Below are 13,355 nucleotides of genomic sequence, written 5' to 3' on the forward strand. Positions count from 1 at the left end.
AAAACATCTTGTAAACCCCTAACACTGAGGAGCCCAGTGTGATAAACATAATCTAACAGGTGAGGAACCTTAAGTTCAAGTGTAATGAGGACCAGGCTGCAGAGCCCACCAGTTTCAAAGCCAGTACGCGGACTCTTGAGTTTCTGGAATCCCGTGCTTTCCATGGAGGGGTCCTCTTTACGCAGCTTCTCTAAAGGCCATTGTGGACAAAGACTAAACTAGTGCTAAAAGGATGACAAATTTTACCCATGCAGAAGCTCACAGTCAAGGCTAGTGAAGAACCCAGGGACACTGAAAAAATAACGCACCTAACTTGCTCATGGTTTCTAAATTGATTTTCGAGACTGAGAAGGGCATCAGCACCTTGGCCAGTTCCGGAGTGCGGTAGCAGTGAGGGTCTATCCAGGTTAAGCCAAGGCTTCGGGGGAGAAGGGGCATGAGGAGGCAGAGTCGGACCCAAGTGGGAACTATGAAAGGCGGGACCCTCACCGAGACCCCGCGCGGTCCACTTCAAAAAGGGGTTGCTCACAGACGGACAGCTGAGCGGTTCTCCGTGAGTATTACGCTCAGTCCACTCCCACTCCAACCCCGGCTGCGGTGGGCGGGGGAAGTTCCGGGGGAAGCCGGACGGAAGGGGCAGGACTTGCGGCGGAACTCCTTCCCGGTCGGGTCACGTGGGAGGGGCTGGAGGCGAGGGCAGGTGAGTGCCGGGCGATCCTCCTTTCAGGGCTCAAATCGTCGCGTGCCTTTAGTGCCCAAAGCCCATGTGACCTGTCCAGGTCCAGAGAATGACAGGCCCTATTTCCGGTGTAGTGTTGGACTCAGGAAGGATACGGGCTGGTTCCAACTAAGTGAATCTGGTGACCGACCAGACTCTGGGTGAAAGCCAGAGCAAACCTGCCATTATGAAGTGTCTCGGTGTGGAAGGAGGAGGCCCCCAGGTGGCTCTGCTTCAGAGATGGGGTGGCGGGTGGCTGCCACCGAGATTCCGCAGCCGCCTACAGCCTTCCTCTGTGACCTGATTGTCTAAGGCGATCCCTGTGACAGGAAGCTGTCCAGGAAGCATCCCTTCTGAGGCCTCTGCCCCTCTAAGACGTATAGGAAGCGGGCCGAGGAGAGGGAGTGGAGACAGGGAAAAGTCAAGGGTGTCTTTAATTGTGGGGAGGGGCAGAGGGGTGACCCCCCTCTCCTCTTGGCTTAACAGGAATCATGGCACTCTGGCGGGCATACCAGCGAGCCCTGGCCAATCACCCGTGGAAAGTACAGGTCCTGACAGCTGGTGAGTGAATAGACCTGAGCAGGACCAGAGCAGCCTGATTTGGGAGGCAGAAGCTCACCCCACCACACCTTCCTCATTTTCTGCTTCTATTGAGCCCCCTTGAAAGGTTGGCTGTCTCTCATCCGAAGTTGTCCCCAGTCTTTTGGTGGGTGGGCCCCCAAGGCTGTTCTTAAGGAAGGGTTTTACCTGCTGTAAAGTAGGATCTGAAAGTCCTCAGAAAGCTGAGGAGTCATCCCTTGGGGTTAAAGGCATTGCCCCAGGAGACCCTAACTTAGAAAGCTAACAATAGCAAATGCTTGTCTAACATATTAACAATGTGCAAAACACTTTCAACACATTATCTCATAGCTCTGCACAAAGATCTGTAAGCTAGGATCCCTTGAGTCCACATTAGATTACACACCTATTAAGTTCTGGGATCAGGACTCTTACCCCAGTTTATTTTTCTTAGGTTTTTTTTTTTATCATGAAATAATATCTTAACATAGAAAAGAATGGTTAAGACAGGTATGTAAGGTAAACTGATTATTCTTGTATCAGTACCCAGCTTGAGAACCCTTGAGCACCTGTCCTTAATTCATACAAGCCAAGAAATAACTGGTTTCCTGAGTTTTGTTTATACCACTCTTTTGCTTTTCTTATAGTTTTACTACCCTTTTATGTATCCCCAAATGATATACTAATCAAGGATTTATGTTTACTCCAAATCCAGTGAATGGCTAGTGCCTTACAAAGGTAACCCAGTGACTTAACCTGTATTTGTTACCATCTTTACTTTGCACATTAGCTAAGAAGTGAGGGGATGGCACAGAGATACGGTAAGTTTTACAGGGGACTGAGACTGTTGGGGCAGTGCAAGAGTGATTGGGTTAAGATGGGATCTTGCCTCTGTTTAGAGGAAGGGAAGAGGATTCTAGGGAGGACCATGGGCTTCTTCAACAGGAAGACTATTGAGTGGCAGGCTATGGAAGCCAGAGGAACAGCAAGCCTCTTATTGGAACAGCCCCACCTCAGCCCTAGAAACTTCATTGGGTGACTGGCCAAGGGATGGACAATTTTGCCCCTCCCTGGGCCCCTCTCCAACCTCTGTGCCCAACCACCCCATGTCCTCGGAGTGTCCGTCAGCCTGCATGACTCACCTGGTTGCGTGTGTGGTGACTCATTCTGGACTGTGTGGCTGAGATGGGGACTGACACGCTGGGCCCTTTGCCAGCCTCAGACTCCCTCGGGGCCCTTCACTGCTGGACGGAAGTTTCCTCCTCGTGGCATCAAGAATAGAGAGGAAGAGCTAGGCCTTGTGTTTTCCTACCCAAGGGGTGTGCAGTGGACACAGGAGCTGGCCTTCAGAGGGGCCCTCGCGCAGATACATGGGCTATGCTGGGGTGCTGGTCTAGAAGCACTTTCTAGGATGCGCTTTTCTCAGACTTCTTCCCTGCTGCTAGTGTATTTGGATCAAACTGCAAATAAAGGGAGGAGGTGGGTTTAGCTCCCCAGGCTGATCTTAGATCCTAGCACAGTGCTTAGTAAGGTCCCCTGGGGTAGCTCCTCCCCCTGGGGTAGTGTCCTCACTGGAAGACAAATAGGGATTTCAGACTTGGAGTTAGAAGAGCAGGATTTGAATTTAAGAGAAGTAGCCCTCAGTAGGTGCCCAAAGAGAGACAAGTCAGTGAGTAAACCTCTCGGAGCCTCAGTTTCCTCATTCAGGAATTGAGTTTAGTTAGCCGACCTCACAGAGTTAGTGTCAGGGTTATCTCTGTGAAAAGGCTTTAGCAATTAAGAAATGCTTAATAGACACAAAGGCTCCTGGACTTGGCCCTTTCCATGAGTATTGTTAACCCACACACAGCAAGCTGTTCTTTTTTTTCAGACTGATCTATTTATTTTTTAGAGAGTGCGCTTGCACAAGCAGGAGGGGCAGAGGGAGGAGGAGAGAGACTCTTGAGCAGACTGCCCGCTCACAGCAGAGTGTGATGCAGGGCTCAGTCTCACGACCCTGAGATCATGACCAGAGGCCAAATCAAGAGTAGGACGCTTGGGGCGCCTGGGTGGCTCAGTGGGTTAAAGCCTCTGCCTTCAGCTTGGGTCGTGATCCCAGGATCCTGGGATGGAGCCCCGCATGAGACTCCCTGCCCAGCGGGGAGTCTGCTCCCCCCCCCGCCCCCACCGCCTGCCTGTCTGCCTACTTGTGATCTCTCTCTCTGTCAAATAAATTAAAAAAAAAAAAAAGAGTAGGATGCTTATGCTTAACCGACTGCGCCCCCCCAGACACCCAAGTGGTTCTTTTTCTAGTGGTGGTTTGGCTGTGTTTGTTCCATTTGCCTTAAATTTGAACATGGGTGACTATCTCAGCCTTGGTTCTCCAAGTAGCAGGCCTGGAGCTTTGGTGCAGGTACTTTGTAAGGGAGTAGGAAGTCGTCCCATGGGGGAGGAGGGCGAGCCAGTATGAGGAAGATCAGATTGCATACTGCTTAGGGCCCATGGCTGCTCCATCCCGTTAAGCTGACTGAGAAGCTCTTTGAAATGCCTCTGAGGATGATAGGGGAGAATAGCCTTTTCTGGAGAAAAGAAACCTTTACTCACCAGCTCTCTTCCTCCATTGGTCAAACACGTGGAATGTCGACACCTGTGTGTAGCCCCCAGTGAGGCATCCACTGCACAGCCCTGGTATGACCCAGGTTGAGCTGTGGTAGTGGGCGGAGTCAGGGATTAGTGAATCACGATCCGAAATGGTTCAAGAGAAGTGTCTGATAATGGGTAGTGTTGACCAAGCTAAAGTCAGGAACAGAGCATGCTGGGAAAAGGTCCACTGTGTGTTCCACACAGCCTGAGTCAGCCTCTTCCCGTCCTTTCTGAAGGGCCGTTCCAGTCTCCACTGGGCCCCGGGCCCAGCTCCATCCATTTTTGGCCACTCTAATCCTGCTATGGGGCAGCTGAGCTGCTGCAGACACTGGTTTCCCTGGAGTCTGAATTCCGCCAGGCGTGCGCACTCAGCAGGCACGGGAGCGTCCAGTCCTGCCCTGACACCGTAGAGCAGGAAGCTGCAGCAGGGGCAGGGGTGATGTGCACTGGGGGCCCCGTGGTCAGTGGTAGAGCTGGCCTTAGAGTGGAGCACACTTCGCAGTGCTGTGCCCTGTACTCGAGACTACGGGGCCCCGGAAAGCTGAGTGTAGCCCTCACTGGTTTGGCTTACATACCTGAGAAGCTGCAGAGCCCTCCATTTTGTCCCTCTTTCTAGCAGTAGGACAGCTTCGGGCCAGGAATGGGGAAAGCATTCAGACCAGTCCCCCAGGAAGCACTCCCCCCTCTTTCGCTGTTAGGCTTCTGTTGCCTCTGGGGTCTATCAGAGCGGCCCCCAGCCCAAGCAGCCCTTTAATTGTGGAGACTTCTGGGGAGGAGAGAGTCGGCAGCACCGCTGGCCCCATGCCAGTAGCTCTACCTGTCGCCCAGGCCTCTCATCTCAAGGGCACACTTCCTGCTCCCCATTCCACCTTTCTGCCCCTCAACCTTCTCTTCTTCCATTAGCACTTTATTTTCTTGCAACTAAGACCCCATACACAAAAGCCACGAGAGGAACATAATAGGGGAAGTAGGGAACTAGGAAGACGGTGTGGAAGTTGGGGCTTTTCAACTAGCGGGCAGTGGGTGGTCCCAAATAGACCTGTGGCCAGAGGCAGCCTGCTCCCCACCCCCTCATTCCACTGAATCCGGTGGGGAGTGACGGCATGAGAACTGGCACCTACCCAAGGGCATGATGTCACACCTGCGCCAGTGTCTGCCTGCTGGGCTCCTCGCCCGGCCTGGCATCGGGCATCAGTGCCTGCAGCCCCTTGCCCTGCCCCATCAGGGCTCGGGCAGTACGTCTTTGCAGGTCTCCGGCTCCAAGCCCCTAGAAACAAGTCCAAGGCAAGGGGAGCCAGAGCACTGAAAAATGTAGACCAACCAAATATGGCAGGAGGATCCCAGAACCCAGCTGGGGCCTGTTTGGGCTCTGGCACTGGGGAAGGTGGAAGGAGGAATCTAAATGTCAGCTCTTCTTGCCCAAACTTGCTTGGGCGGAGATGCGGGCCTGCACTGGGCACTGACCAAAGCCTTCAACTGCCCCGGGGTTGCTGCAGGCCCAGCGCCCTGATGGCCTGTGGGCAGAGGAGGGATGGCTGGGCACGGTTTTATCTGAAATGGACAAGGCTGGCAAGGGCTCCTCCCTCTCACTGCTGCCTTTCCACCTGACGGGCATGGTCTGGATCCTGGAATCCATCTTTTTCCAAGGCTGCTGGCTCCCCGGACTGTGGTTTTCATTCCTGCTCTGCCTTTAGGTTGTTAGGTGACTGTTGGCAAGTTGGGTGACAGTTGCCGACCTTACAAGGTGACAAGGAACAGAGAGGGTCACCTCCTGGGCAGTAAAAGACAGGAAGTGCATTAGTCTAAGAAGTGTCTTTGATGTGTGGCCTTTGGGGCCTTGCTTGGGCAAGGAGTCCCCTGGGAGTGGAAGGCACAGAGGCCTCTTGGCGCCACTGACCCATAAGCCCACGTCTCTGCCCTTGCCATGATTCCCTAGCCTCCTGTTCCTTGAGAGAAGGCCTGGGTTCAGCCCCAATTCTACTCCTTACTAAATAACCTCATCTCTTAAAGACGTTCAGTGGAGGTGTGACCCCACCTCCCAGGCCTTTCGTGAGGATTAAATGTGTGAGATCCATCTGTAAACTGTAAACATTTTGCCAAAGTAGAACATCAAGCTGTTAGGTCCCTTCATTTAAGAAGTGACTGCCTTGGGATGCCTGGGTGGCTCAGTTGGTTAAGCAGCTGCCTTCGGCTCAAGTCATGATCCCAGCGTCCTGGAATCGAGTCCCACATCGGGCTCCTTGCTCGGCAGGGAGCCTGCTTCTCCCTCTGCCTCTCCCTGCCATTCTGTCTGCCTGTGCTCGCTCTCTCCCTCTCTCTCTCTCTGATAAATAAATAAAATCTTTAAAAAAAAAAAAAAGAAGAAGAAGTGACTGCCTTCTATTCTGCCCTCTGCGGGCCTTCTCCGGGTACCCTGGCCTTGCCTTGACGCATGGCCACAGCAGCAAGCCCTCCCTGGGGGAGGTGAGGCAGGAGAAAGGGAGATGAGTGCTAACTGTGTGGAGCTGGGAACAAGCCTCCACTTTCACAGATCCTCACACATGGGCCTGGGGGCTCCTCATGCCCTTCCCGGAGCAGGCCTGTTGTTGGGGACTATACATTGGCGTTTTTCCCTTGCTTGGTTTTCTTTTTTTTTTTTTTAAAGATTTTATTTATTTACTTGACAGACAGAGATCACAAGGAGGCAGAGAGACAGGCAGAGAGAGAGGCAGAGAGAGAGGAGGAAGCAGGCTCCCCGCCGAGCAGAGAGCCCGACGCGGGGCTCGATCCCAGGACCCCGGGACCATGACCTGAGCCGAAGGCAGAGGCTTTAACCCACTGAGCCACCCAGGCGCCCCCCTTGCTTGGTTTTCTGAGCACCTGCCAGGCCCTTGGTTAGGTGTGGCGGAGGATAAGAGAACAAAGATGTCTAGGATTCTCTCTTCGCCCCCTGGGAGGTCATGGCTAGCATGTTCTGGGAAGAACCTCCAGCACTTTGAGAGTTTCAGGGAGAGGAGAGGCAGGACCACCATGATGGGTGCGCTGGGGCCCCAGAGCTGCTCCAGGGCTGGGAGTGCCAGTAGCTGAGGCCAGCCGTGGGGGTCGTGGGGGTCGTGGTGCCAGCCTTCAGCCTTCCCCAGCTGCCTGGGCAGCGGCTGCAGCTCTGGGGCAGGGCTTTGCAGTGGCTGCGGGGGGAAGAGCTGTGAGTCCACAGCCAGCGTGGACGTCAGAGCCTGCTCTGTACCGAGGACTAGGGTTAAAGGATGTGTTTGCCCAGCGCTGATTGAGGGCACAGGGACCGTGGTGGCTGAAGGGCTGGAGGGGGGCTCTCATTACTCAGTGATACGGACAGGCGAGCCGGAGATCATCTGGTCACTCCCAAGTGACCCTGTGTGTGTGTGTGTTTGCTGGAAACCATCATGCCACCATAACTGCCGGGGGGCTCTGTAAATAGTGACAGTTTCTATCTTGGTTTCTGGGTGTGGGCGTCTGACTAGGGTTGCTTGGGAAAGGGGTGTCTGTATGAATGAGGGAAGGGGAAGCAGGTACAAAGGCCTGGGGTTTGGGGGAATGGCTATAATATCTATTGTCCCCCCAGTCCGAGGTTGTGAATGGGGGGATGTCTGGGTTTACCTGATTGTGCTAGGAGGTGACCAGGACTCCTACTTGTGGGGATTCTTACCAGTTCAGCCAGTCGGCTTCCTGCCTGGGACCATGTAAGCACTCATGCTTTAGAAAATGAATTATTCTTGCTGTCCTTCACAAAGAGAGACCCCAAGACCAAGGGGAAGGACACTTTCCAGGGTCTCGCCTGGGACTAGGGGAGAAACCCCAGAGTTCCTTACCATTCTACACAGGATCTGTTCACAATATGATTCCTGGAAAAATCACCATGTAGGAAGTCAAGCCATCTGGTTCTTGCCTTGGTTCTGCCACTTACTGGGTATGTGAGGTCCCAGACCTTCATTTCTATATCTCAAAAATAAGGAGTTTGGATGGAATTATCTGGAAGGCTTTTCCAGTTGTTGTTGTTTTTAAAGATTTTATTTATTTATTTGACAGACAAAGATCACAAGCAGGCAGAGAGAGAGGAGGAAGCAGGCTGCCCGCTGAGCAGAGAGCCCAGTGCAGGGCTCAATCCCAGGACCCTGGGATCATGACCTGAGCCAAAGGCAGAGGCTTTAACCCACTGAGTCACCCAGGCGCCATGCTTTTCCAGTTCTGATAGTCCATGGTTCTCAGTGCCAAGCACCTTAGGTTCCCCTTCATCTGCAGTTGCTGACTGTTACTTCCCTTTTGGACTCTGGGCACAGTCTGTGGGTCCTGGACTGATGAAGGCTGCTCAGCTCAGTTTCTAACATGACACTTTGAAGTGGCAGTAAAGGACTGGCCATTTGCCCCAGAATTAATCTCTTAGGCTCTAAGGGTCAGAGCCTCATTCAGGGACTTCCTTCCGTCCCTGGAATGGCAACCTACCTTCAGGAGGTATCCTGACAACACCTGTGTACCCTGCGCAGGGTCCCTGATGGGCCTGGGTGACATTATCTCACAGCAACTGGTGGAGAAGCGAGGTCTGCGGGGACACCAGGCTCGCCGGACCCTGATCATGGTCTCCCTGGGCTGTGGCTTCGTGGTAAGTTCTGTCTACAGTGGGGTTGCTGGAGGACTGGACGGTGGTCTTAGTTCCATGTCATTCTTCAGTTTCCCTTGGCCTCCCGTGCATCTAAGCCAACCTTAGATAGGATTTGGTTTCTAATCCTTGAGAGAGGAGCATTGTGATGCAAAAGCCAAGCGCTCCCCTTGCCACACACTCTGTCCTCTCTGGGGTTTACTTTCAGGGCCCTGCCGTAGGAGGCTGGTACAGGGTCTTGGACCGTCTCATCCCTGGCACCAGCAAGGTGGACGCGCTGAAGAAGATGCTGTTGGATCAGGTGAGCAGAAGGAAAAGGGACTTGGGAAGCAGGAGCTGGCATGGCGGGGCGGGGAGGGGGTTGCTGGGGAGGATTTCTGTGCTCATAGAACTTTAATTTCTCTCCCCAGGGGTGCTTTGCCCCATGTTTTCTAGGCTCTTTCCTCTCACTGGTAGGAGCACTCAATGGACTGTCAGCCCAGGACAACTGGGCCAAGCTGCGGCGGGTGAGCAGGGCAGGTGGGGGACGGTCTCCAGCTGGCAGCCTGGCAGTCCCGGGGGAATGAGGCAGGCTTCGTGGGGAGGAGCAGGTGGGATGCAGGCAGAGCCCCAGGCTCCGGCTTAGACAAGCTGGGGGGGTGCGGTCGGAGTGGTCTGTGTTGGAGGTGCTCTGCAGACTGGGAGGTGGGCACTTCTTGGAAGTGTGTGCATGGGTGAGTTTGTTTCTTTTGTGTCCCCAGGACTATCCCGACGCCCTCATCACCAACTACTATGTAAGCGCTGACTCTGCAGCTGTCTCTTCTGCTTTCTTGAGTCCAAAAGTGCCCGGGGATGGGGGTCCTCCTGCCATAGAAATCCCACAGTTGGGATGACTCTTGTCCCCAGTGTGGGCACTGTGCTCAGGGAAACCCTCACCCATTCGCCTTGTTCTTGTCTGCAGAAGCTGGAGGAAGGCCAGTGAGTCTGGGGTCGGGTGAGGGAGGCAGCCCCCCAACCTTTACCTTCTTTCTCTTATAGCTCTGGCCTGCTGTGCAGTTAGCCAACTTCTACCTGGTCCCCCTTCATTACAGGTAAGACACATCCTGACTCCCCCCCAGCCCCGCCACTCCAGGGAAGGTGCACGGCACAAACAGCTGGACGCCACGTGATTCTCCTTTCGACCTGGTGTCACTTGAGACCCTCGCAGAACGCTGTCCTGTCAGAGTTCCTCAGACTCTCAGGCATGCTAGTCAGACCTTCTGATCCTTTAGAGAAGCTGTCCCAGAACTGCCCACTGACTCTCTTTCATCTTCTCGAAGAGGCTCCTGCTCATAGTCCCGTCTCCCCCACCGCCCCGCCTGAGCGCTCACCTTCAAAGGCAGAGCTGCAGGGCCAGTGCTTGGGGGGGTAGCGTCTGGGTTGGACGGGAAGGGAGACCAAAGAGCTGAGGAGGAACGTGGGCCTGTGAGTCCGCTGCAGAGCACTAGCCCACCTTAATAATAAGGGTAGTTGCTGAAACCACAGTGAAAACTACAGCGGAGCTCAAGATGAGTCGTTAAAATTTTGGGTGGTGAAAGGGCATCGGGAACGGGGAAAAGTATGAAACTCTTCAGAGGGGACGGAGTCAACATTTACATGAATAGTGTAGCTTAATGGTCCTCAACACTAGGGTCCCTGTGATACTCTTTGCAACTAGAAAAAGGTAAATTGAGAGTAAAGAGAAGGAGATGCTACTTTTCATGGCCGGCTGGACGGTTTTGGAAGGTAGACTCTCCGAAGCTGGTAAAGGCGGACAAAGACGAGTATTCGGGAGCCTGGACAGGAGTGAGTAAGAGCCACTCTTGGCGGGATGACGGTGTTCTACTCTGAGGCTCGGAGACAGAGCTCGGACAGCCCCAGAACTCAGCCTGCTTGTCCTCTGGTCTGAGCCACACGTCCCTCCCTCAGGGCTGAAGGAGGGAGACCTCAGTGTAGACGTTCTCAGAGACCAGCCCTCCTTTCCCGTAGCACTTGTCCAGCTCCCCACCCCCCATCCTTGCTCCTCATCCTCCATTGTCCTCACGATGCCAACCCCCGCTGTGCCGCAGGTTGGCCGTTGTCCAGTGTGTCGCGGTCGTCTGGAACTCCTACCTGTCGTGGAAGGCCCACCGGCTCTAGGCTAGCCTCACCCCGATGTCTGTGCAGACAGTGCTGTGGCTTGACCCCAGCGCGCTCAGAGAGCCTCCTCGAAGAGGGCACATCGCTTTTCCTGGGGTACCGTGGTCACTCAGAACCTAATGGACTGAGCACCTGACTTCTTTTGAAATCATTACAACATTTATAATGGTCTTATCCCCACCATGTGGTAGGCACCCCATAAATGCGTATGGTCTTGTCTGCTGTGACTCACCCCTGTATCCCACAGGGCCATCGCCCCCACTTACCACAGACACATCTGCTCTCTAACCTTCCCAGCCCAGCTGGAGCTCCGGCTCTTTGGGGGCCCCGAACCTGTATATGACGCCTCCACAGATGTGTTTGGTAATTATGTAGTCTGAAAGCTGTAGACGTGACGAGGGCCCCAGCAGAAACTATGGGGCAGTCAATTTCTAGAGCTGGGAGGAAGTCTAGAGACAGCCAATCCCGATCATCTCCTATGGAGGAGCATACTCTGGTGTGCTCACAAAAGTGAGGTGACATGTCCACAGCACCAGCCAGGGGCAGAGTGGAAACTTGAATGCACATGCTATGGATGAATGTTTGTGCGCCCTCCAGGATTCATCTGTTGAAAACCTAATGCCCATGGTGATGGCATTAGGCAGTGGGACCTTCAGAGGTGATGATGTCATGAGGGATTCGTGCCTTTTTAAAGCAGCCCAGACAGATCTCTTACCCCTCCCACTGTATGGGGACATAGCTAGAAGGTGCTCGCTATGAAAGTTAGCCAGCTGCTTCTCTCCTGATAGCACATCTGTCAGCGCCATGGGCTTGGACCTCCCAGCTTCTAGAACTGTGTGAGCAATAAATGTTTGCTGTTTATAAGATACAGAGTTGATAGTAGTTTTGGTATAGCAGTGTGAAGAGATGAAGGCAAGTTCCCTTACTTTCCACCAAGTGATCTTAACTGAAGGTCAAAGGTACAGTAATACTGCTGCTGTGATTCCCAGAAGAAAAACTAACTTAGCGAAAATGCCGCTTGGGGGCAAACTCTGAAGCAGATGGACCTGTCTTTTGTAGTCTGAAAGCACTGAGGCCAGAGGCTCTCTAATGGTGCCTCATTCAGTCTGGCCAGAATTTGGACCACAGGGCTAGCATAAGACCAAATGCATCCTGGCAGTGGGGGCTGCATCTGGGGTCAGAGGTGGTACCAGAGCGGGAGCCAGGAGCTGCCTGTGCTCCTGAGTGCCTTAGTTTGCCAAACTGATAGTGGGGACTAGGCACTAGGGACTAGGTTAGAGCAACGCAACCTTCTCCTAATGCCTCTGGCCCCTTCTAGAGGCCAACAGCAGGGCGGGTGCCACCAACAGCCATGAAGTCCAGCCTCTCTTTGTGCCACAGAAGACCAGGCACTTGACTGCTCTGATCTGGGGACTGGCCCTAGTCCCTGCTGGCTGTTGTTAGCAGGTAAAAGGGCCTCGTGGCTCCCAGAGCAAGGTTATGCCCCAGGGGCTTCTTGCTCTCTTAAGGCAGGGCCCACTTGCAGTGCTGACCCCTGGACCCAGAGTCTGGGGTTGTGAGGTGCACCCCTCCGGGTCTAGCGAGCGGGCAGACTTGAGGCTGCGGCTGTCATTGCTTCTACAATCAGTGCATGTTTCTCGCTGACGTCAGTCGGAGCTGTCCTGGAGCTATATAAGGCTGGCGGCGGTCCCGGGACAGACCCCGGGTTCCCCGCGGTGCCCTCAGCCCACCCGAGGGACGGAGACTGGAGCCCCATCCCGCAGCACGCAGACACTCTCCGGCAACCTGTGAGTGGCTCTGAGCATCCGCCCTGACTCCCTCAGCGCCAGGACTTGGCGCTCAGCTCACCCACCGCGATTCGCCCAAGGGGAGAGAGGGAGGACCGGGCTGGGCAGCCGCTGGGGCTGGAAGGAAGGTTGTGGGTACCAGCCCGCAACCGCAGGGGCGCGGCAGGGGAGCTTGGATGCGCGCTGGAAGGGGAGTGGTGCCACCTGCGACTCCCCCGCGTGCGCCTTACCCTGCGCTGCCTCTGTGTGTCCAGGGTCGGCGGCACCATGAAGCAGGGGGGACGCGCGGCGCTGCTGGTGGCGCTGCTACTCCTGGCACAGCTGCGCCCAGGGAGCAGCCAGTGGAGCCCGGAGGCGGAGGCGGCGGCGGCCGGAGTCCGGGACCCGAGTCTGCGCTGGAGCCCCGGGGCGCGAAACCAGGACGGCGGGGCCCGCGCGCTGCTCTTGCTGCTGGCGGAGCGCTTCCCGCGCCGCTCGGGGCAGGGCCGGTGGGGTTCCCGGACCGCGGGGGAGCGGCCGAGACGGGACGACCCTCCGCTGTCCATTGATCTCACCTTCCACCTGCTACGGACCCTGCTGGAGCTGGCGCGGACACAGAGCCAGCGGGAGCGCGCTGAGCAGAACCGCATCATATTCGAGTCGGTGGGCAAGTGATCGGCGGAGTCTGCAGCCACGAGAACCTCGACCCCTGTTCCCCACCCCCGGGCCGGGCGCGCGCGGCTGGAACGGACCCAGTCCCGCGGGCTAAAGCGGCCCAGGGATGCCCGGAGCACTCCGTGCGTCACCAATTTTTAATAAAAGTGCTGAAGAGCCTTTGGCCTCGGATGTGGGGTGCGGGGAAGCACAGCAGGGTGGGAGCCCGTGGAAAAGTGCGGCCTCCGAGGCCGGCGGGAGGGGACCGGAGGCTGCCCGAGGGCTTCGGCAG

General features: G+C 55.2%; 2 protein-coding genes across 3 annotated transcripts; both read left to right on the plus strand.

Annotated features, from left to right (window-relative positions):
• Positions 1 to 662: 662 nt before the first annotated feature.
• Positions 663 to 11,511, plus strand: MPV17 (mitochondrial inner membrane protein MPV17). Of its 2 annotated transcripts, XM_044261889.1 has the most exons (8): positions 663 to 700; positions 1,205 to 1,279; positions 8,395 to 8,510; positions 8,716 to 8,808; positions 8,918 to 9,013; positions 9,248 to 9,280; positions 9,525 to 9,577; positions 10,574 to 11,511. In XM_044261889.1, the coding sequence occupies exons 2-8, from the start codon at positions 1,210 to 1,212 to the stop codon at positions 10,641 to 10,643; spliced, it is 531 nt and encodes a 176-aa protein (XP_044117824.1). In that variant the 5' UTR covers positions 663 to 700; positions 1,205 to 1,209; the 3' UTR covers positions 10,644 to 11,511. The 2 variants fall into 2 exon arrangements, with proteins under 2 accessions (XP_044117824.1, XP_044117825.1); XM_044261890.1 differs by lacking the exon at positions 9,248 to 9,280.
• Positions 11,512 to 11,582: 71 nt separating this feature from the next.
• Positions 11,583 to 13,230, plus strand: UCN (urocortin). The gene is made up of 2 exons (XM_044261891.1): positions 11,583 to 12,430; positions 12,685 to 13,230. Exon 2 carries the CDS (start codon positions 12,698 to 12,700, stop codon positions 13,082 to 13,084), a length of 387 nt encoding a protein of 128 aa, XP_044117826.1. The 5' UTR covers positions 11,583 to 12,430; positions 12,685 to 12,697; the 3' UTR covers positions 13,085 to 13,230.
• The last annotated feature ends 125 nt before the right edge of the window (positions 13,231 to 13,355 follow it).

This window comes from Neovison vison, chromosome 8 (genome assembly GCF_020171115.1).
Source record: "Neovison vison isolate M4711 chromosome 8, ASM_NN_V1, whole genome shotgun sequence".
Classification (NCBI taxonomy): domain Eukaryota; kingdom Metazoa; phylum Chordata; class Mammalia; order Carnivora; family Mustelidae; genus Neogale; species Neogale vison.

What these genes read in the sequence shown, in the direction of transcription:
- UCN (XM_044261891.1), top strand. Translation starts at nt 12,698, where the DNA reads ATGAAGCAGGGGGGACGCGCGGCGCTGCTGGTGGCGCTGCTACTCCTG.
- MPV17 (XM_044261889.1), top strand. Translation starts at nt 1,210, where the DNA reads ATGGCACTCTGGCGGGCATACCAGCGAGCCCTGGCCAATCACCCGTGG. An exon ending in CCCTGGGCTGTGGCTTCGTG is followed by an intron (nt 8,511 to 8,715) that starts GTAAGTTCTGTC and finishes GTTTACTTTCAG; the next exon opens with GGCCCTGCCGTAGGAGGCTG. An exon ending in AGAAGATGCTGTTGGATCAG is followed by an intron (nt 8,809 to 8,917) that starts GTGAGCAGAAGG and finishes TTCTCTCCCCAG; the next exon opens with GGGTGCTTTGCCCCATGTTT.